The following is a 22,718-nucleotide window of genomic DNA, read 5'->3' as shown; positions in this document are numbered from 1 at the left end:
AGAAATATATATATATACACTACCGGTCAAAAGTTTGGGATCAGTAAGACTTGTAATGTTTTTTAAAGAAGTCTCTTCTGCTCATCAAGGCTGCATTTATTTGATCAAAAATACAGAAAAAACTGTAATCTTGCAAAATGTTATTACAATATAAAATAATGGTTTCTATTTTAATATCCAATATACTTTATTTCTGTGATGCAAAGCTGAATTTCCATCAGCCATTACTCCAGTATAAAGTGTCACATGATCCTTCAGAAATCATTCTAATATGCTGATTTATTATTAGAATTATCAATGTTGGCAACAGTTGTGCTGCCAAATATTTTTTTTGGAAACTGCGATACTTTTTTCAGGATTCTTTGATGAATAAAAAGTTAAAAAGAACAGCATTTATTCAAAATACAAATATTTTCTAAGAATATAAATCTCTGCTATCACTTAACAATTGAACACATCCTTGCTGAATAAAAGTTTGAATTTCTTTCAAAAAAAGAAAGAATCAAAATTTACTGACCCCAAACTTTTGAACTGTAGTGTATATTGTTAGAAAAGATTTATATTTTAAATAAAATAACTAGCTCTTCTTTTTAACTTTTAATTCATCAAAGAATCCTGAAAAAAGTATCACAGGTTCCCAAAAAATGTCCAGCACTGATAATAAATCAGCATATTAGAATGATTTCTGAAGGATCGTGTGACACTGAAGACTGGAGTAATGATGCTGAAAATTCAGCTTTGCATCACAGGAATAAATTACATTTTAATGTCTATTAAAATAGAAAATCATCATAATAATATTTAATAATACATCATAATATTATTTCACAATATTAAATTTTTCCCTGTATTATTGATCAAATAAATGCAGCCTTGAAGAGCATAAGAAACTCCTGTAAAAAACATAAAAAATCGTTCTGATCCCAAACTTTTGAATTAAAGACACAATAAAAACAGTAATATTGTGAAATACATTCCAATATAAAACAACTGTTTTCTATTGTAATATATTTTAAAATGCAATTTATTCCTGTGATGCAAAGCTGAATTTTCAGCATAATTTTTCCAGGCTTCAGTCTCGCATGATCCTTCAGAAATCATTCTAATATGCTGATTTGTGCTCAAGAAACATTTCTTATTATTATAAATGTTGAAAACAGTTGTGCTGCTATATAATTTTGTGGAAACTGATGCATTTTTTCAGGATTCTTTGAAGAAGTAGAATGTCCAAAATAATTCATTTGAAATAGAAATCTTTTGTAACATTATAAATGTTTTTACTGTCACTAAATCGATTGAGATGCCTAACAAATCGCGATACAATTGGAGTAGGAGTTTATATGAATGTATCTCTGAGTGGAACTGACTGTCTTTAGAAAAGTTTACATGGTGTTTTCTTTTCATCTTGCCTCTGAACAATGCATATTAAAGTAGTGTTCATAGGCAGCGGTAACCCAGGAAACACTGTATCATTGCTGTTCATAAGCGCCACCTGCTGTCAGAGAGTGCATCTGTGTCTCATTCAGCTCATCTGCTGTTTCCTTCAGATATGTGTTATGTAGTATAGTTTCACAAAACTAAAGTCAAACCATTCTGTTTTTGCTTCAAATTTCTAAATGATACAGTCTAATTTAGATTAAAAACTACTCACGCTGCATGTATGCAGCATCTTTGTTTGGATCATGATTAAAATCCAGTGGTTGCCTCTAATTTTAAATGGAAAGCGCACAGACAAAGCCTTAGTTTCTTCATATTAAGAGATTTCTTTTATTTGTGTAACTTGTTTGATTTTGGGGTTTGTTTTAAAATTTCAATTTAGTTTAATTTAGAAATGTGTGAAACATTTATAATAGCCTAATAAAACGACACCTTTTCATTTACTGTATAATGTCTTCAATCTCATTTTGTAAAAAAAAATAATGAGAAAATCGAATCATGAAATCAAAATCATGAATCGAATCGAATCGTGAGTTGAGTGAATCGTTACATCCCTAAAAATAACCCAAAATAGTTTAACGCAACTGCTGTTCTGTGGAAGTAGAAGTCTTTGAAGAAATTCTAAAATGAACTATGTAAATGATTTCCATATGATTAGATGTTTATGTAAAACGAGAGGTGCGGCCTGATGGGATGGGAGTGTTGAAAGAGCAGGCGTTGGTGTGTAACAGCAGTCAGGTGAGCTCAAGTACCTGCCCTCCAGCGAACACCAGCCGCAGTAGGGATCTCTATTAGACAGACAGGTGTGGCAGTCTAAGTGCTTCTCACACTGAGCGACGTGGAGCTTTGTAACCTGAAACACACACACACACAAATCAGAGGCCCTAAGCACTGTTCTCGAATTGGAAACTGATAAAATGCAAGAGGATGCAACTTTTGCATGAGCGAACAGTGTGAAAACAATCTCCGATTCTGATTGGCTGCCAAGACAAATCCACCGGCAATTACTCGACAATGCAAAAAACAAAACCCGACTTTTATCTCGAGAAAAAATCTGTCATTCAAATGATGTTTGTCAAAGTAAACGTGTAATCTCTCCTCTGAGAGCGCGCATGTATCAGATGCCGTGTTTCAGTTTCTGGCAGTTGAAAGGAAGTTGTTTGACTCTCGTACCTTTCTTCCAGTTAATACGTAGACGTTCTGTTTGTTGGAGTCCAACAGCAGGTCAGCGTTAATGGGACTCTCTGCATCCACCTCCACTGTGTCATATTTGGTACCGGTACCATTTGCATGTAAGAACACCTGCAATAAAAATAAAGGCACATGATGCACAACTTTCCCAAACAAACCACATGATTTAAGGTATCACTCTGTAGCACAAACGCTGCAGGGCACATTATGTATTAGTTGAATACTTACAATTAGTGGTTTATTCAAAAGCATGAACAAAAGCATGCATCGCTAATCAATGATTTTGCATACATATGCATATACAAAAGACACACACGTTGGCCACAAAGCTCAGGCGAGTTGCAATCGCAGCAGGCCGGTGTGTTTTTCAGCATTTTACAGGCAGGGGAAGTGATACCGTGGGCTGTCTGTGATAAGTTCTGCCTGAGGAGAAATTTGGGGCGGTAAACAAGCTGCTGTTTCAGAGTTTCGCCGTTAATATTTCATACAGCACTAGAGGGAATTGAAGGATGAAAAACTCCAAGTGCGGTTGCCGCCGCCCCAGAGCATGTGACCGGCTCCCTTGGGATCGATTCTCCCCAAGGCGCTTGCAATAAGCATTCAGAACATGTCCTCTAATGCTGATGAGAAACACACAAACACACACTCCCTCCTATATGCACACACACAATCATACCACCTCCAGGCCAGACTGGAACAACCACGAGACGTAAATACCCCACAATCCCAGATTGAAAGTAGGCAAAATTGGCAGATCAAATTATATTCGCCCCTAAAAATGCCAAAAATATACTGTAATGCAGCAAACTGAATGTGTTTCCTAAGTCTGAATGAATGTTGCACTAGGATCTTCTGTCTGAAGGATCTTAAAGGAATAGTTCATCCAAAAAATAACAATGCAACCATTAAGTCATCCTTTTGCGGTTTATTCCAAGTCTTTTGAAGCCTCTAGCTGTTATTTAAGTTATTTACTAAAAGTTGAACAGCAAAACTTGGCATCAATGACTATTTCTGAACCTGAACTTTAATGCCATTTCAGAGCTTTGCTGAAAGGGTAGATTTTCTGTAAAAAAAAAAATGTATGGTTAATATTTTGGTCATATGGACCACTTTTATGGTGATTGACAGGTCTGTTGTTATACAGAAAAATCGGTGTGAAGGTTCTTCAAAATTTTGTTCTTTTCCACAGAAGGAATAATTTAATACAGACATTGGAAAGATGGGTTTTTGGTGAACTATAACTGAAACCAAACCCTAGCATGCCAAGTATAAGAGTTGCTCATCATGTATTTCTTTTCACCTTCCATGACTCATAAATTAATTCTACACTGTTCCACCTCTAAGATCACAGAGCTTAAGACTTGCATGCTCACTCTTGTCCATTTGCCTTAAATAGCAGCTTAAATCCAAATGTAACAGTTCAAGCTAACTGTGACATCTTATGTTTTTTTGCTTTGAAAGGTGATCTTAAAATATACTTCCAGTCTCATTTCCAGTGGCCTTGAACTGTAGGCCTCAAATAAAGGATACAAAAGTGTCCAAACTGCAATGCAATTTACAAAAAAAAAAAACAAGAACTTACTATAATACCTCCCCAAAACTTTGTCCTGACAAATAATGTAACACACTATCTGAACTCTGACTAAACCAACTTTTAATAACATAACATTACCCTGCTGTATGGTGGTTTGCTCATTACTGGAGAGTTAGTGCTTAATGACAGATTATGATTACTCCGTGTGTTTGCTTTTCAATAAAGAAGTCTTTAATGATGGTAAACAGCCTTTAAAATTCAGTTATTCATGCTGATTTTTCCCATTATGCTTCAGTGATGGATGGTGGGTCTTTAATGGTTAAGGATTTGTGCTGCTAACACAAAAATTGCAGGTTTAGTGCCATTAAAGCATGATGCAAGATAAAAAAAACAGCAAGGCCAATAATAGGTAACAGTAAGTCATACCTTGTGCAGCCTTCCATTTTTGTCTCCTAGCAGTACTATGGTATGGCCAACTTCAGTTGCCGTGGTGACAGCAGTGATGGGAGGAGTCCAGGTGAAAGCGGGCGTGGCCTCAAGAGCAATGGCACTGGCGATGGGGCTGGGTGTGTGTTCACCTCCGCATGGGTACTCATTCAGAGAGTCCTGCACAACCCCAAAAACATATCTATCGTTAAATACATTTATCATACACAGTTCATGATTATAGCAGATGGAAAATAATTAGGGATGGGAACAGTTGGGAATTCAACTGTTGAATTATTGGGTTATTTAATGCTTTAAATTAATCTCACATCTATTGATATGGTTTTAATATCATAAATCTATGGCAGTTGTTACGTTTATTTTTTCACCGCTTTAAGCTTTTTAGGTTTGTAGGTGTTCAGGTACAGAAATTAAATAATCAAATGTAAAATAACACTGCATATTAGTCACTGTATAAATTAGAAAACAGAAAACAGCACGCAGAGGCTGAATTGAGTTCTTTCGCATCTTCTTGCACTTGAATACTTTAAATTTGCTTAAATGTTTAGGCTTAAAAACACATTCAAATGATAAACTTTCGTGATGGATTTATCACTGGCCTGATCGGGCCACTGACAATTCTGTCAACTATCCCAAGCATCTTCCACGCGGACGCTTGGGGACCATGGTGGGCCTGGCCTGGCCCCCCAGCATCAGTATGAAAGATGATGCCCCCCCCATGGAGACGGGCCTGTTATTAGATAAGTTTGACTGTGTAGTGAAGGAAAAGCTGCCAGTAACCACCCAGCACACATTAGTCCTTCAATAATTTTAAAAAGCATCCAAGGATGCACCACATTAAGTTGGCTGAAAGAATTTCCGGAGTCTGCAGAGCTGGAATATAGACAGCAAGATGCTCAAATACAAAAGCTGATTTTTTTCATAGATTTAATGACTTTGCTACTATGCTAAGATATGGAACCTTAATAATAAATAACAAGCAAGTGTGTCCAAACTTCTGACTGGTAGTTTACATGCAATGGCATGCAAGTTTCTAATATATGCAATTTGGCTGTACTTGGAATTCAGTCAAACGATATATAAACAGTTTAGGATTTAACGAATGTTAAATGTTTTTGGAAATAAAGAGGTTTGAGTTAATCACACAGACAGACAGCTGTGTGCCCACATGCTAACAATACTGAGACAAAAACCCTGAGAGATGACACATTATGAACAATTAATATACAAAATGCAAGTAGAATATTAAGTTGGAGCTCTAAAAACTGGGTAAGTACAAAGTTTCCAAAGTCAACTATGAACATTTGGATAGTGTCAGAAACATCCTGTCCTTGCTGTGTGCATAAAAATCAATACTAAAAAAGCTCAGCTGCTTTTATTATGGTGTCTGTCAAACCCAACCCATCATCTATCCATGGCTGGGAGTGATTTTTAGATGCACTCTCACTGGAGCCAGCCGTGGGTTTGTGTGTCCTAAGCTAATGCTATTCTGGAATTGCAGCTGTCAGTGGATGAACATGCACAATACCTCAGCTAACAGACCAAGGGGAGTGGCCACACAGGACAGTGGAACAGTGGCACACAATTGAAGTCAAAGGAGGTCAAATACACAAACACCAAACACACCTACTGCTTTGGAAACTAGATAATAGCCATCCATTTTGCAGTACTTCCTATGAATTATTGAGATGGCCATAACTGTTAAATTTGCAACATGAACATCATGACCGTAAAGTCAGAATAAAATAAGAACTGATCCCCATTTACTTTCTTAATCCCCCTTCCTGGATATTGTGCACATAAGGAGAAATTTAGCTTTTTTTCCATGCAATTAAATTAATTGAGACTGGAGCATTCAAGCTTCAAAAGGACCATGAAAGTATGATAAAAGTAATCAACATGATTCCAAGTCTTCTAAATTCATATGATAATGCTGTGTGAGGAACAGACCAAAATTTGGTTGTAGTCAGGGTGTAGTCCCCCATACATTGCAATTGCTTGGGGGGAAAAAACAATCATTACAATCTTTAAAAATGCTAAGTCACACAGTTTTGGAACAGTATACAGTAAGTGTTTAAATTATTATGTACATGGTGAGATGGTCCAAAACTGATTTGATAATTGCTTAATATCTTTTTTTTTTTTTACTTTTATGACAAATTCATTAACAGACTGAATTCATATTTTAGATACAGGGAAACAGACATTGAAAGTGGTTACATTATTGTGTCTTTGAGGTCAGAGTTTCAGTGTGCTTCTGTGTGTGGTGGTCACTGGGGCGGTGAGCCCAGAGAGGATGTGGGTCAGCAGAAGTCAAACCAGCTGTGGCGTTAAGCTGGATTTAACCACCTCCCAGAGGCTACAGACACCACTCCTTTTCATTCCCAAGCTCATACTAATACACACTACCCCCTTCCACACAGTAAGAAACACATGAATAGAACATTACCCAATCTCCATTAGTCTTCATACCTCCTTCCCTCCCCTTCCTTCTCTCTCAAACAAAACCTCTTTAGATTTTGCTCTTAGAAATTCTCCAGTATTCATTGGTCACACTTAAAACAACAAACCATAAACTACACAAACCACTGTATACCCAAAATTACAGTTCGCTCACAGCTAACAAAAAACATTTTGCTACTACTTGTTTTGTTATGCTAAAAGGCCATTACAGACGAATAAACTTTCGGTTGCATAAACTGAAGATGGAAATACTCACAGAGCAGAGATTTAGAATCAGCCCTGTAACATGCAGAAATCCGGGAGCTGTTGCTGCATTTGTTATGCTGTGCGGATTAGCACTGGCGCAGGCAGCTGGATGCTAATCTGTGTCAGCACTGAGGCAGCTGCCACTCGCCCAGTCTTACACCCCTGTCGCAAAAAAGCCCCAGCTGACCCTGATCTGTCGCCAAGAAACCACAAACCATGCTGTCTTACACGACCTGGCTAATAGGCCGATATCTTGCGGCTTCCCCTAGCAATATATTCCTACTTATCGCTCTTTAGCTGTGGATTTAACCCTCATTAAAAAGCCACTACATTCATGGTGCCACTACCTCTGTCTGCTAAAGTCTTTTGAAGCCATGCTGAGGTAGGTGGATAGGACTGCCTAAGATTGGCAATATAAGCGGATACCTAAGTGCAAGCTACTGCCAAAAAAACTGCATAATCCACTATCTCATTGGCTAATGTTGGAATTATGCTGTTATTTGGATGGGTCTTAAACGAAACTGATTGTGAATGGTGGAAGGGGTTTAGGGAACTACAGCCTGGAAAAAGAATCTGGCAAAAGAGCAAAATTTCAATTTTGTTGGATCAGATGACACATCAAAGGCCCTTTGAGAACAACATGATGAATTACAGTGGGTTGTAATCCTCTGAGGAATGACTACAAACCAAGGCCAACAACTTACCTGCGGGAGCTTCAGACAACTGGAGGACACTTCGTACTCTATATACGCCTTCTCCTTGTTGTTGGCGTCTTTGCCCTCTTGTGTGTAACACAGTAGCTGGGCGCCATGCAGGGCTTTATCCAGCTCCTCCACCTTGTACACACAAAGAGCTGTCCTGTCTGTGGGTGTGGGAGTCGATGCCTGCCCCATGGCCATGGCCACAAACAGCGTCGGTTGTTCACGGTGATAGCCAAGTACAGCCGCCTGTGCCAGATTGTATCCTCCACCGCAGGAAAGCGGCACCTCCACATAAGAGTAGAAATTGGGGTCGCCTACACAGAGTCTTGAAACATATGTCCGATATTCTCGTTTGCCCCACATGTCGCGCCGAGAGAACACAAAATAGACGTAGTTGTTGTGGTGAAAAGCTTTCACAAAGTGGTTGTTGTATTCGGAATAGCTACCGACAACCAGCTTTCCAAGTTCTTCGTGGGAGAATGCTGGAGCAGAGTAACGCGCGACTGGGGTTAAGCGTCGCATCGTGATTGGCGGGATCCCACCAGGTCCTTTACTGGTGTAGCCCCGCCCAACAAGCATAAGCAGAACACCTTTCTGCTCAACCACCACACCAACTGTGGACACTCGAGGGTTGTTTGCTGCCACATACTGCGTGTCCACGGGGTTGTCGGTCTTGTACAGAACCTGAGAGACATTCTCCAAGCTTCGCTTCTCGCAGATGCCCTGCAGAACTGTCCCGCACACAATCAGGCTGAGCGGATCCCCTCCTTTGATCTCTTCCAGCAACAAAAGCTTGTTGGTGTTGTCCGTGGTTTCCGCCTGGGTGCAATCAGTGGGGTCAATGGGTGGTAGGCAGTCCGGGCTGTCCAGTTTAGGCCCCGTTTTGCCCCAGGAGAGTAGCTGCAAGTCTGGAGAGAGGTGATAGAGCACATTTACCGCCCCCACGTAGATGTGGCTCGAATGGGTGTCGAGTAGGAGGTGATTGAGGTGGGAGCCATTAAGGGTGATGAATGTAGGGGGGCTTTGAAGATGGCCGGGGGCCAGAGGCAATACCAGAGGCCACCACAAGATGGCGAGGAGCAGCAACAGGGAAGCAGGAGCTGGCATGGCACCCCCTCACCTACTGAAAAGAGACAGAGATCAAGAAGATAGGGAGAGAGAGAGAGGGCAGTTGAAAAGAAGCATACAGGAAGAAAAATAATTCAGAATGGAGGGACAGGGTGAGAACGTAACCAACAGAGAAAAAAGTTAGTCAGCAAGGTCAGAAACATGAAGGCAATGTGCATGAAGAGAGTTATGGGGAGGAAGCGAAGATATGGGAAAAGACAGTAAGGAAGAGGGAGAAGAGCATGGAAAGTTGAGTAACACATGAAAAGGAAGGAAAATAGTCAGAAGGCAAAGCAAGATAGTGTTAGCGGAAACCAGAGAGAGGAAATGATTAAGATGGGTGATCGAGAGAGAAGGATAAAGATATAGAGAAAGAAAGGAGCAAGAGAGGAGGGGGAGAGAGAGAGAGTTATAAGAAAGCTGTTGTGTTTACAACTGTGACAGTGAGCGCTTATCAGGATCAACTGAATGCTGGATTTTCAAAGGCATGTGAAATATTTAAAGTTTGCGGCATATCATCTTTAAAATACATTCAAGAGTTTTACACACGGTCTGTTATTGTGGGGACATTTACACGTCCCTAAACATGACGCGGCACAAAACGAAACGTGATTGGATGCTTTATCTGTCAGTCATATGGCCTCTTGGCCGGTCCTTGCCATTCAAAGTCCCTCATGTTATAAGAAAGCTGTTGTGTTTACAACTGTGACAGTGAGCGCTTATCAGGATCAACTGAACGCTGGATTTTCAAAGGTATGTGAAATATTTAAAGTTTATGGCATAGAATCTTTAAAATACATCCAAGAGTTTTACACACGGTCTGTTATTGTGGGGACATTTACACGCCCCTAAACATGACGCGGCACAAAACGAAACGTGATTGGATGCTTTATCTGTAAGTCATATGGCCTCTTGGCCGGTCCTTGCCATTCAAAGTGGCCAAGGTTCCCAGACCTTCTGCCGTTAGTCTGAAGGTCTGGCTACGCGAGACAAATCCTTCATTGACATGCATTCAAACAAAACAGCCTCTGGTCTCCTTCCCTGTGTAATGCCAAAGCATTAGCATTAGCCATTACATTTTTTTGGCTAAAGGTTGCAGGCTTGCCTTCCAGTAGCTTTGCTTCAGATCAATGGTCTAACAGCGTTCGTCAATGCCAAAATAATTGAGATGGCCAATCAAATCGAAGTAGCAGAGCACGAATTCCAGCATGAAACATCAGTGTAACGATGTTATAAGAAAGCTGTTGTGTTTACAACTGTGACAGTGAGCGCTTATCAGGATCAACTGAATGCTGGATTTTCAAAGGCATGTGAAATATTTAAAGTTTGCGGCATATCATCTTTAAAATACATCCAAGAGTTTTACACACGGTCTGTTATTGTGGGGACATTTACACGCCCCTAAACATGACGCGGCACAAAACGAAACGTGATTGGATGCTTTATCTGTAAGTCATATGGCCTCTTGGCCGGTCCTTGCCATTCAAAGTGGCCAAGGTTCCCAAACCTTCTGCCGTTAGTCTGAATTGACATGCATTCAAACAAAACAGCCTCTGGTCTCCTTCCCTATGTAATGCCAAAGCATTAGCATTAGCCATTAAATTTTTTTGGCTAAAGGTTGCAGGCTTGCCTTCCAGTAGCTTTGCTTCAGATCAATGGTCTAACAGCGTTCGTCAATGCCAAAATAATTGAGATGGCCAATCAAATCGAAGTAGCAGAGCACGAATTCCAGCATGAAACATCAGTGTAACATTGAAAGAGAGCGAGGTAAGATGGAAGTTGCAAATCATTTAATAGTCAACTGTTTTACGATAGAAATGTTAAATGACCGACAGCTATATCCAGTGATGCAAGCTACCTGACTTTTTCTCAAATATGGCCATTTTGAGAGAGAGAGAGAGAGAGAGCTTAAAGTGGTGTGTGTGAATTACCTGCATCTGTCTCTCTCTACAAACCAGTGTTAATTTTGACAACAATTTTTTATTTAGTTTTAGTCATAGTCTTTTGACTAAAATGCCATTTAGTTTTAGTCATATTTTAGTCACATTTAGTCTCCATAGTCTAGTCATTTTAGTTTTAGTCAACTAAATCTACAGTAAATTTAGTCGGCTAAAATCTAATGGGTTTAGTTACAGTATAATAGAGAGAGAGAGAGAGAGAGAGAGAGAGAGAGAGAGATTAAAGTTACGTGTGTGAATTACCTGCATCTGTCTCTCTCTCTACAAACCAGTGTTAATTTTGACAACAACGCATAAACACATTTCATTACACCAAATACACAAAATAATGTTCTTTTTAGCAGCATCATATGACCCCTTTAAGCATTTCTCTAAAATTTCCGAACTCATTATATTGGTTTGATATTAAGGTTTTATCATGATAGACACCGATTAAATGACACATAACATGCCTTTATGTTAAAATTAAATAAAACCACTTCTCATAAAGAACAAGAACATGGTCTTCATTTTAATGAAATACCAATGTTTATATAGGCTAATTATGTATTCTTTACAGCAACTTGTTTACCATATTCTTCATTCTTTCAAGCAGACATATTTCTTTCTATAAATACATTTAGATTAATCTTTAAGGCAATCTTTAAAACCGAATGCACAGCTGAAGTGGATGCAATGTACTAATACACTGAATTGAGTTCTCTCTTATGCCTTTATGTTAAAATTAAATAAAACCACTTCTCATAAAGAACAAGAACATGGTCTTCGTTTTAATGAAATACCAATGTTTATATAGGCTAATTATGTATTTTTTACAGCAACTTGTTTACCATATTCTTCATTCTTTCAAGCAGCCATATTTATTTCTATAAATAAATTTAGATTCATCTTTAGGGCTACTAAAGTTTTTCAGTCAAGAGCAGTGAGATATTTTCTGTCTTTCTTTTGTTGCTTGATTAACATCAATGACTCGGACAATAGCAACTAAATTAGGCTGCTATCCCTTTAAAACCGAATGCACAGCTGCAATGGATGCAATGTACTGATACACATTCTCCCTACTGTTTACGTTCACTTAAGACGCAATCAACTGTGTTTACGTGACTACTCGTCAAAACGGACAATTCAACATCATTTTGTGCGTAATCCTCCATTCATGCGACGCAAAAGAGTACTCGCACGCTGTGAGACGAGCAAGCTTTTTGAAAAGCTGCGCAAAACCACGATCATATTTTGCACGTGAGTTATTTTCTGTCTTTCTTTTGTTGCTTGATTAACATCAATGACTCGGACAATAGCAACTAAATTAGGCTGCTATGCCTTTAAAACCGAATGCACAGCTGCAATGGATGCAATGTACTGATACACATTCTCCCTACTGTTTACGTTCACTTAAGACGCAATCAACTGTGTTTAAGTGAATACTCGTCAAAACGGACAATTCGACATTATTTTGTGTGTAATCCTCCATTCATGCGACGCAAAAGAGTACTCGCACTCTGTGAGACAAGCTTTTTTAAAAATCGCGGACTTTCACGTGAAGCAGCATTAACTACACAGAGCCATTGTTCACTGAAAAGCTGCGCAAAACCACGATCATATTTTGCACATGTTTTGCGCAGCTTGTCAGTGAACAATGGCTCTGTGTAGTTAATGCTGCTTCATGTGAAAGTCCGCACGTGATGGAGATTTACCGCTGATTACAGAACGGCTTTACTGACAAGATGCACGTTAAATATCGCATGCGATTTATCGTGCAGCCCTAGTCTGCGCTCTGAAAACCGGACCGAAATGAGTTCTCTCTTGTGTCATCAGATTTATCTATATGTCTGACTCCCACATATTGACATTTTTTAACGTTTTATGCGACGTGCAGCAAGTGTATTTTAGTGTATGTCCCGCCGGTTCATATGTACGCATCTAACCTCCTAACCACGCAGCAGATTCGTTCTGAAATTGAATGAATCTCTTCCCAAATCGTCCCTCCCTAACATTTTCGTCTCATTTTTATCAGTTGATGAAAATGTCAATATATTTTCGTCATAGCTTTTGTCATTCAAAAAGAGTTTTATCTTGTTATCGTCTCGTTGTCGTCAGTGAAAAAAATTTTGTTGACGAACATTATGACGAAAATTATTCATCAACAAAATTAACACTGCTACAAACAATGAAGCTGAGTTTAGTTACTTCAAAAACATAGTTGCTGAGAAATATAATGTAGCGATTTAGTATCGATTAATAAAAGTAGCGGGGCAGCGTTGACAACATGTTTCTGTGCTCCTGAATGTTTCTGTGTGTACGCAGTGCGATAAAAACTATTTATGAAAAAAATGCTTCAGAAAATATTTGTATGATAATCAAATAAAGATTTTTATCAGAACACTTCAAAATTATTACAGATTGCATTCAAAAAAAGGGGGGTGGGGGTATTTGGCACAGTGGTTAACCAGAAAAGGTTGCCGGCCCCTGCTCTATAACTTACACATATTAATTGCTCCCTTTTCAGAACTGAACTCCACAGCACAACTCTTCTCAACAAGACACACAAATTTGAGCCATCATTCACATCCGTGTCACAAGTAGTGCGGGATGAGTTACATGCCAAGCTGTAGTATTTAGGGATAGGAGTTCATTCAAATCACTAACCCCAAGTATGAGCAACAGTAATAATTATGCTTGCCTTCAAGTCAAGTCTAGATGGAGGCTTGACTAATTTCTGCCAGTAAGCCAAACACGATTCCATTTTTGAAGGAGAAAAAGTATCAGAGGACACTGAGTATCTGAGCAAGAAAGTTATAGAGGGAAAAGAAAGATTCATCTTTAATTCATATCACAGCAGCCAAGAAGTCTTGAGGGCCTAGTATATGAGAGATGAAGAGGAGCAAAGGAGAAGAGGGGGAAAAAAATTCCAGAGATGCTAGAGTCTATCAGTATGCATAACATTTTACCTCATCTCCACCTTCAAAGGGATGGTGGGTAAGAAAAGGACAGTTTGACATGCTGCCGAGATTAGCCACTTCTTTTCAATTAGGCTTTGAATTGGAGAGTTCATGCGCCACCTTGTTTATGAAGGCTGAAAGCTGAACATCGGTTTGTACGGTGTCTCTTGTCTACCTAGCTTAAGGACTCATGCTATCCACGTTTAATGAACATGATCAAAAGAAATGAGCTCAGAGAGCCTACAGAATGCCAGATGATTTTTCTTAGCCTTAGTCATGACCTGTTTCATCAAGGCCTTGCACAACAGGATCTGGAAAAGCTAAATGATGCTGACTTGCATTCAGTGTGGAAAAAACACTGATAATAAGCTGACGTTTTAGATATTCCACCGTCAGCAAAAAAAGATTCTAGAGCACTTTTTCAAGTGGTCATATCGTGAAAATGTAAATTTTCCTTGATCTTTTATTAAAAAGTAAGTTTAATATAGGCTATGACACATTTTGATGTTAGGCAAACCAGAGTAGTTACAAAAAGTCATATGATGGTGCCTTTTCTCATTTTTCATTTATTTTTCTCATTTATTTTCTTCTTAAACTGCACACAACCAGCCAAGTTTAAAACTCTTGTTTTAGCTCTATGGTTAAATGACAGTTCTTTGCAGTTTTCTACATTCATTTCTGACTACATCTAAATGCTGTTTGTCTTGTGCAGAATTCATCATGGCTATGATGTCAATCTACGTAAATATCAATACATATTCAATTTTGAATGACTGTGTGAACAAAGGCAGTAAACAAAGTCTAGCAAATCTCTGAATTTACATTCACTGCTGATGCTTTCTTCCAAACTGAGGTACGCTGCATTCAAGGTATACATTTTATTAGTTGATGCATTGCCTGGGAATTGGATCTCTGCTGTTGTCATTGCTAGGACCATGCTCCATTGTTTGACCTACAGGAACGCCTGTAAATCATAACAGAGGTCATTTATATATATAGCAGTCTTAAAAATACAGTAGCGAAAGCAGTCTGATGAACTCCACATTCAAAGAGGGTGGTAAATGCTTATGAAAAACTAAATTATGACTATTTTTGCACACCTTGATTAAAATTATGAGATTAAAAAGAAAGATATCATATTGGTATTGAAAAGACATTATGTAAATGCTATATGTCAATCTTACATGAATAAATCAGTGAGACGTTCACAGCCCTAGAGCATTTAAGTAGCAAGAGGGTGTGTCGCCACCACTGTATCCTCATTGAAAATCTAACCGAGAGAGCTAGAGATTGAATCCCACCCAACGTGCAACCATTCCTACACAGATCCACCTAACAGCAGCAGACAGGGTGAGAATGGCACAGAACAAAAGTGTGCTAAAATGGAGCATGCATGAGGTCTCTTATACTGTCAAAACAAGCAATTTCACAGCTTGAATTAGGTCGAGCTTTTGCAGCATCAGCATTCATCTCCATTTTTTTTTTACTTAAATGGTAATAACTGTTTCGGGGCATCATGGGAACGAGTGAGAACACACTCCCTATTCACTATGAAAGAGGAATAGCTACTGCCTTTGTGATGAGGAATGGAAAAAGCTTGGGATATATATTGGAGACGAGCTCTTCCTTACACACACACACACACACACACCCACAAAGAACTGGGAGTTGACAAAGGGAGGAAATAAATGGGGGTTGGTTTAGCAGCAAACTAGTGTAAAACCAGACAAATAGCTATTACAATTAATGCATATCGCTAATAACAGCTTTTGGAATATGTAAACGTTTGAAATAGGAGGTAGCATAGTTTATCACTCCCGAAAGGTGCAACCAATTCAGGGAGAGCCATTTCGATTGCAGGCTGACCTTTGACCCTTGCTGGAAGTGCTGTGTGTGTGTACATTCACAATCTCTGTAAACTTCCTCTACTGCACAGCAGCATATTAAAACAAAGCACATACTTACTAGGTTGCTACGCTCACGCAACACTCATTACCTCCAGAAACAGACATGCTTGTAATTATAGCATGCATGTGTGTCTAATTTCTTTGCTGAGTGCATAATACACAAAACACTGTGTCAGACACAAAGCTAACTCGTACACACAATTCTTCCAGATAGACACGCTTTCCACACATGCAAACCTCCCCCAAAAAACGAAGGACATCACACAAAGCATGTAACTGGCACATTCAAAAAAAGTGCACCTCCATGTGTGTTCAAAAACGAGACGAGCAAGACTCCTCGATGGGGGTGAGCCAACAGACAGACATGCGAACCCCACCCATGCTGTGTGCTTGCACTATCAGAGGAAGGAATCGCTTCGCCAGCCTTGACATCTGACAAAACGTCTCCCCTAATTTAAAGCACTGTCTGAGCAGACGGAACAATATAGTCTGGCTACAATTTTTAGGTTTCGGTAGGCATTAAGAATGCATCCCAAAAGTATTCAGAAATGTCAATTGATTAACATTGATTTTTAAATGACTCCACAATTACCCCCCCCCCAAAACTGAATACTTGGTTACATCCTTCAATCTAATGGAGCTTTAATGCAAAATTCTGCATGCACAAGCAAATGCACGTAAATTCATGAATGCTAATCACGCCCTTCTAGCAAAAGCTTGATAAAAATAAGCAAGTCATGACATTTTTGTCTAATTATATCACTTTCTCAAGGTGTGAACTTCTCAGATGAGATGTTTGCTTCACATTCAAGTCTGTATGTGCCACACAAAGAGGGCTTAGGTCGGGTGAGCGGTCACAGCAGGTGGGGGCAGCAAGATTTTGAGTGGAAATGAACCTGGAAATCTGATGTGACACAAAGCATTTTGCAATATGCATCACCGTGTCTCGTCAAAACATCTCTCATCGTTTCTGAATTCATAAAGCGTCTGAAAAATTGTCTGAATTCATAAGACAATGCAAGAACCATCATGTAGTAAATTAAAGGGATAGTCCACCCAAAAATTTAAATTCTATCAGCATTTACTCACCCTCATGTCGCACTAAACCTGCATGACTTACTTTCTTTTGCGGAACACAAAAGAAGATATGGTAACACTTTACAATAAGGTCCCATTAGTTAATGCATAACTAACATGAACTAACAATAATCACTACATTTGCTACAGTATTTATCTACAGTAGTTCATGTAGGCTCAGGTCCATTAAGTAATATTAACAGATATTGATTGATTTGAATCAATACAATAAAATTGGAGCCTGCTGACTTTCATTATACACTCTCCGGGGGGAAAAAAAGGTACAAAAGCAGTCACTGGGGTGGCACCCTTTCAAAAGTTACTAACATGTACCATTTAGGTACTGCTATGTAAATTTTAGTTACTGATGTGTACCTTTAAGGCGTTAATATGCACCACTTAGGGGTAAATAAGGTACAAAGCAAGACCTTTTGAAAGGTTACCGCCCCATTGACAGCTTTTGTACCTTTTTTCTGCGTATACATGAACCAAAACAAGAGACTTTTCAAACTATCTTCTTTTGTGTTCAACAGATAAAAGAAATTATGAAAGTGTTTAAATGTTGACAGAATTTTCATATATTCCTTTAATTACCACATCCTTGCAAAAGCTTGATTAAAAAAAGCAAGTATTATTTTCATTAATTTCAGTCACTAAGTTCTCATAAGGTTAGATCACAATTGCGTGACCCATACTCGGAATTAGTGCTCTGTATTTATCCCATCCAAAGTGCACACACACAGCAGTGAACACACACACACCGTGAACACACACCCAGAGCAGTGGGCAGCCATTTTTGCTGCGGCGCCCGGGGAGCAGTTGGGGGTTCGGTGCCTTGCTCAAGGGCACCTCAGTCGTGGTACTGAAGGTCCCCTTTATGATATTCACTCCCCTCACCTACAATCCCTTCCGGTTCAAGACTCGAACCCCCAACCTTTGGGTTACGAGTTCGACTCTCTAACCATTAGACCACGACTTCCCCATCATGGCACACAAAGCAGATCAGGCACAGATTGGTGGGGTTGTCGCAGCAGGTGAGACTGTGCCGTGCTAACGCAGGTGTCAGGGTGGAAATAAACTTGGAAATTCGGTGCGAGACAAAGACAAAGCATCTCACAACACACATCATGTCTGGTGGAGATGGGCACATCACGGAGCCACTGCTGATTACTACTGCGTTGGCTCTTTGAATGCGTACCGAGCATGAGAGTGACTGGGATTTACAAGTCTCTTTGATGCAAGGCATAAAAGTGTCAGCACACCAAGTGTGTGTGAGTGTGTGAGAGAGAGAGTGTGTGTGGTGTGCCTGGGGTGTGCAGTGGTTAATCACCAGGGTGGGCAAGTTCTCATTTCCATACTCTACGCCCAAGCAGGAGGGGGTGATACTTTGGGAAATATGGAACTAGAGAGAGAGAGGTGGGGAAAATTGAGAGAAAGGCAAAAAACAACAGAGAACGTGTCTGGCTGTTTGAAGAACACAAAGCGGGAGTGTGATAAAATACGCCGATTAGTAAAGTAACCTTGTGCATATTTCATCTCTGACAGTTGTGTGCGACACCTAATATTTTATAGAAAAGACTCGCCTTTTCGTATTTACTCAATCTTTTCTCCCTCCCACCGCGTTAACTCAACTATCTTTATATCTCTGTTGCAATCTGTCCTCTGTTTCCAGCAAAGCCTCCTCTTCTCGTAGCTGCTTTATACTCCCCAACTGAGCTCATTAATATTTCGTGCATATTTCACGCACGCTGCTAGATATCTGATATCATCAGGGTGTTTCGGCGAGGAGAGCAAGAGGTTAGCAGTGCCGTTTAGTTTTTGCTGGAAAAAACATGGCTGCGGTCGAACTAAGTAAGTCAGGCGACCAATCAAATAAGGCTCCCTGTAATTATCACCTCTCTGAACAAACAAATATGATGACATCTCATTTTGATGGTAATGAGCCATAATGGACACAATGGGAGATATAATGATGCTCAAGCAAGCTTTTATCACAGACGAACTCTGTGAATCTTCAGAAAAATGACATGGAGTGGCTCTTTTGAATGCAACCTACAGGTAATCACAGCAAACCATTTTTAAAAAAAAGTGCCATTTCAATTTTACGCTGATTGTATTCAACAGTTCTGGCAGGTTAGAAAGGTGCACATCTATATTCATAAGCTGGATGAGTGTGAGAAGTGCGTCTACTCTCTGTGAATTTTAAAAACAGTTCTGGAACCATCAACCGTATGATGATGATTATTAGGTTTCACCCTCGGCTCTCATTTTCACACCGGCAGACTCTCACTTCGCGAGCGGCCCACACGGCTTTCATCACCACCTTGACAAGCATCTGCGTGCATAAAAATGCAACATTAATTACTTGATGGGGGCAGATAAACACGCTCACTCCAGTGAAACTGACAGTAAGGGAGCTGCCACTAAATTCACGGGCTACTTCGTACATTGCACACCCTATTTAATAGCTGATTTATAGGCTGAAAACAAAAACAGCAAAAAAATTAATAATTTAACCCACACCTGTATGTTTTGTCTGCCCAGCTTGGGGAGCATAATAATGACTTTGATTGAAGGTTCCCTAAAGCGTTTACAAGCCAAACATTTTACAAGATAAGGGCCGTCTTTGAAGAGTGAAAGAAAATGCAAATCTGCAGGAGTGCAATTTCAAATTAGAGACTAAAGGGAGGAAAAACTTGTCTGTGGGTACCGGGGTGCACAAAACAATAAAAGAATGTCAACACGAGCAGCACATTACGCCCCCCATATGCTGAACGCAAGGTGAAAACCCACCAGTCCTCAGGGACTAAAAGGGAGGAGGCGTTTAGAAAGGAGACAATGGAGTCATAACCACAGGGGGAGCGCGTGAAAAAAGAAAGAGATGGTGAAAAGAGATGTTCGGGTTTCATGAAACTTGGTACGGCTCGCTGAAAAGACACAATCCCAGTCGCGACTCCTGGAGTGGCACGCCACACCTCCCAGAGGAATAGTACAATAACCGCAAGCTGCTGATACAGAGGCTGGAAAACCACTGAGTAAATGTGTGATTAAACATCTAGTTATCTACCAATTAAGCCTGAATAGATTAGATCCATTCCACAACAGGTTAGCGTGGCATTTGAGGTCTTTGACTAGTCACCTCGGACTAATTGGAGTCTTGAGAATAGGATGTCAAAGCAGCTGTCTGATAATGTTGTTTCAGATGCATTGACATTTGCCTGATGTTATTTATCTAAATCAGTCCTATTAAAGTTTTACAAACTGATTAAAGAAAAATGAAAAGCATTTAAGAACAGTTGGCGATTTAGATAGCAATTCTCAGTGTTTGCAAACTACATTTCAATAGCAGACATAAAGATGAAAACCTTTTTGCTTTTCATGTTTCTTTTTTCCTTTTCTAACAAAGTGAAGCTGGTTAGAGCTTGAAATAGAATGCAAGAGCAAAAATCAATGAATACTCTCAGAGGTCTGTCCCAGAGTGCAGGCAACCTTCTGAAAGGTTATCAAATATAAACCGAACAACGAGCTGAACACAAAGATGCATTATGTTCGGTGCTCTGACGGTAAGTTATGAAATACTAAATGAGATTCCTGTCGTCAGGTAAGTAAAAACAATACATTACTCCAAATCGCATTACTTAATTTAATGAACCCATGTTCAAGAACTTCTCCACTGACATTCACAATAACTTAATGTAACATAACCCTAAACATTTCCCTCAATACTATGTCATTTGTAACTGAAATGCAATTATTTTAATCTTTTAAAAAAGCAAAAGATGAATAGTGTTTTAAAATGCATCTACATATTAACAAATTCAGCGCTCAGAATCTAAAAACGCATAAACACCCAAAAGTTTCTCAGCGAACTGTGCTACTCACTTCATTCAGCGGCACTGCGTTTCATCCCCTTTGAAGTCAAAGCGAAAGTCCTGTTAATTTTTAAAACAACAACACAAGCGTTTGAAAGTGAACCCGGGAAATTCCATTATGCGTGTGCTACATTGTTGTGAATCCAGCGAGCGCCGACAGCGGCTCTGGGGTGGGAGTGGGCGGGGCTTTCCGAACGACATGAAACAGTTTCAATGAAGCGCTTGTAGAGTAGGCGGGGCTTGTCCTTACGTAGGGGAGGTACTACAGGTGAACAGATAGACAAAGCATTTTCCTTTTATATTAGCATTTAGTTTTCAGACATGACTGCCTTTTTGTTGATGTTGATTGATGTGATGATGGTCAAGGTGGTGATGATGTTGAACATTGTTGAAGCAATAAAAACATTTTATTTTAATTAATTTTATTTATGATTAATATACATAGCTATTATTTGTATTAAAATTAATGACTTTTTCCCTTCACAGTTTTTATTGTGCTTATTGATATTCGGTATTAATGCATTTTCCTTTTCATTAAATTTTTTTTAGGAGTATCGGATAATCACTCCTTATTATCTGACAGATATTACTGAAATTATTATAATAATAAGTGATATTTAGACAATAAGAAAAAGTAACCAATCAGAAACACTCTGTGCCTGTCAATAAATTTAATTAGCTGATTCAGGGTTGTCATTTGAAGGCAGGAGAGAGAGAGATTTATTGAAAATGAAACTTCAGAAAGTACAAACAGAACAGTTTTTTTTTTATTTTTGCATTCTGATTTAATCTTAATATATGCAAATTAGGATAATAAGTAAATAATAATCAATAATCTGCATTTATCAAAAGTTATGTAGATCCCACAGAAACCATCACAATATTTTTTCAAAAGATTTATTTTGACAACATATTTAGTAAAACGTAGGTATATGAACATACATTTTTCAAAACCCCATTTAGAATTATAAGAAATACCTTTTAAGAAGCTATATTTAAAATGAGTGGTCTGTACATGTGGAACATCAGCACAAAACTTATGGATCATCAGTATATTTAATAATAACATTACTTAAAAATAATTACATAATTGTTACTTAAAAGCTGCTAACCAGTGCTAATGTAATACTTTTTATTTTATTTTATTTTTTTACATTTTTAGCTTTAGTTAAGCAACATGTACAGGGTAAAAATTAAATCCAACAAAAAAAATTTAATCCACCTAAAATCACCACTTACGTCTGCAGTACCTCCCCTTAATATTTAATGCTGGCATTCGGGCATGAACTGAAGCACGCTGCATTTAAAGCCGCATGTCGGGTGGATTTGGGGTGTTGCGGGGGGAGGCAGGGACACGCCTCTCCGTGCCGCAGCTGGAGAGGGCAGATGGGGTGTGACACCCGTGTGTTTCTGTTGCACCGGGTTTTGACACGAATACTGTCAGGTTCACACAATACCAACTGAAATGAATGCAGATCTCTCAAACGCACCGCCTTTAATAGATTCTTCGCCATCCACTGGGCTTCATTTGTCAAATGTCTCCCGGCTGTGACATTTCCCACGGTGTCAACCTACAAGTGCATTAAAAAAGGGATGCATTTTAAAGACTCCAAGGGGGAAATCATCTGTGCAACATACACACATGCACCTTTCTGCAAATTGCTTCAGTGCCTTTGTCTATCAAGAACAAATAAACTAGAATAAGCTGTGATTCGAAACTCGGCCTTGTATCATTTTCTATTACATAACTTATGTGCAGTACTGTGTGTATACATACATATATACACACACACACACACATATACATATACATATATATATATACATATACATATACAT

General features: G+C 39.1%; 1 protein-coding gene and 1 long non-coding RNA gene across 2 annotated transcripts in view; both read right to left on the bottom strand.

Moving 5' to 3' along the window:
* plxnb3 (plexin B3) overlaps positions 1-21,041 on the bottom strand; it is a 47,592-nt gene extending 26,551 nt beyond the window's left edge. Inside the window, exons 1-5 of the mRNA XM_016271686.1 lie at positions 20,890-21,041; positions 8,023-9,142; positions 4,589-4,768; positions 2,611-2,739; positions 2,190-2,290 (exon numbers count right to left, since the gene is read on the bottom strand). Coding sequence (XP_016127172.1) covers positions 2,190-2,290; positions 2,611-2,739; positions 4,589-4,768; positions 8,023-9,126 — 1,514 coding nt within the window. The 5' untranslated portion in view covers positions 9,127-9,142; positions 20,890-21,041. The remainder of the gene's footprint in view (positions 1-2,189; positions 2,291-2,610; positions 2,740-4,588; positions 4,769-8,022; positions 9,143-20,889) is intronic.
* A 1,038-nt stretch (positions 21,042-22,079) lies between these two features.
* The window catches only part of LOC107584881 (uncharacterized), a 31,976-nt gene continuing 31,337 nt past the window's right edge, over positions 22,080-22,718 (bottom strand). The window contains exon 3 of the long non-coding RNA XR_001609191.1: positions 22,080-22,450. This is a non-coding gene — a long non-coding RNA (uncharacterized lncRNA). The remainder of the gene's footprint in view (positions 22,451-22,718) is intronic.

Source organism: Sinocyclocheilus grahami, unplaced genomic scaffold (assembly GCF_001515645.1).
Source record: "Sinocyclocheilus grahami isolate Dianchi unplaced genomic scaffold, SAMN03320097.WGS_v1.1 scaffold64.1, whole genome shotgun sequence".
NCBI lineage: Eukaryota > Metazoa > Chordata > Actinopteri > Cypriniformes > Cyprinidae > Sinocyclocheilus > Sinocyclocheilus grahami.
This window is presented reverse-complemented; position numbering and strand designations above follow the sequence as displayed.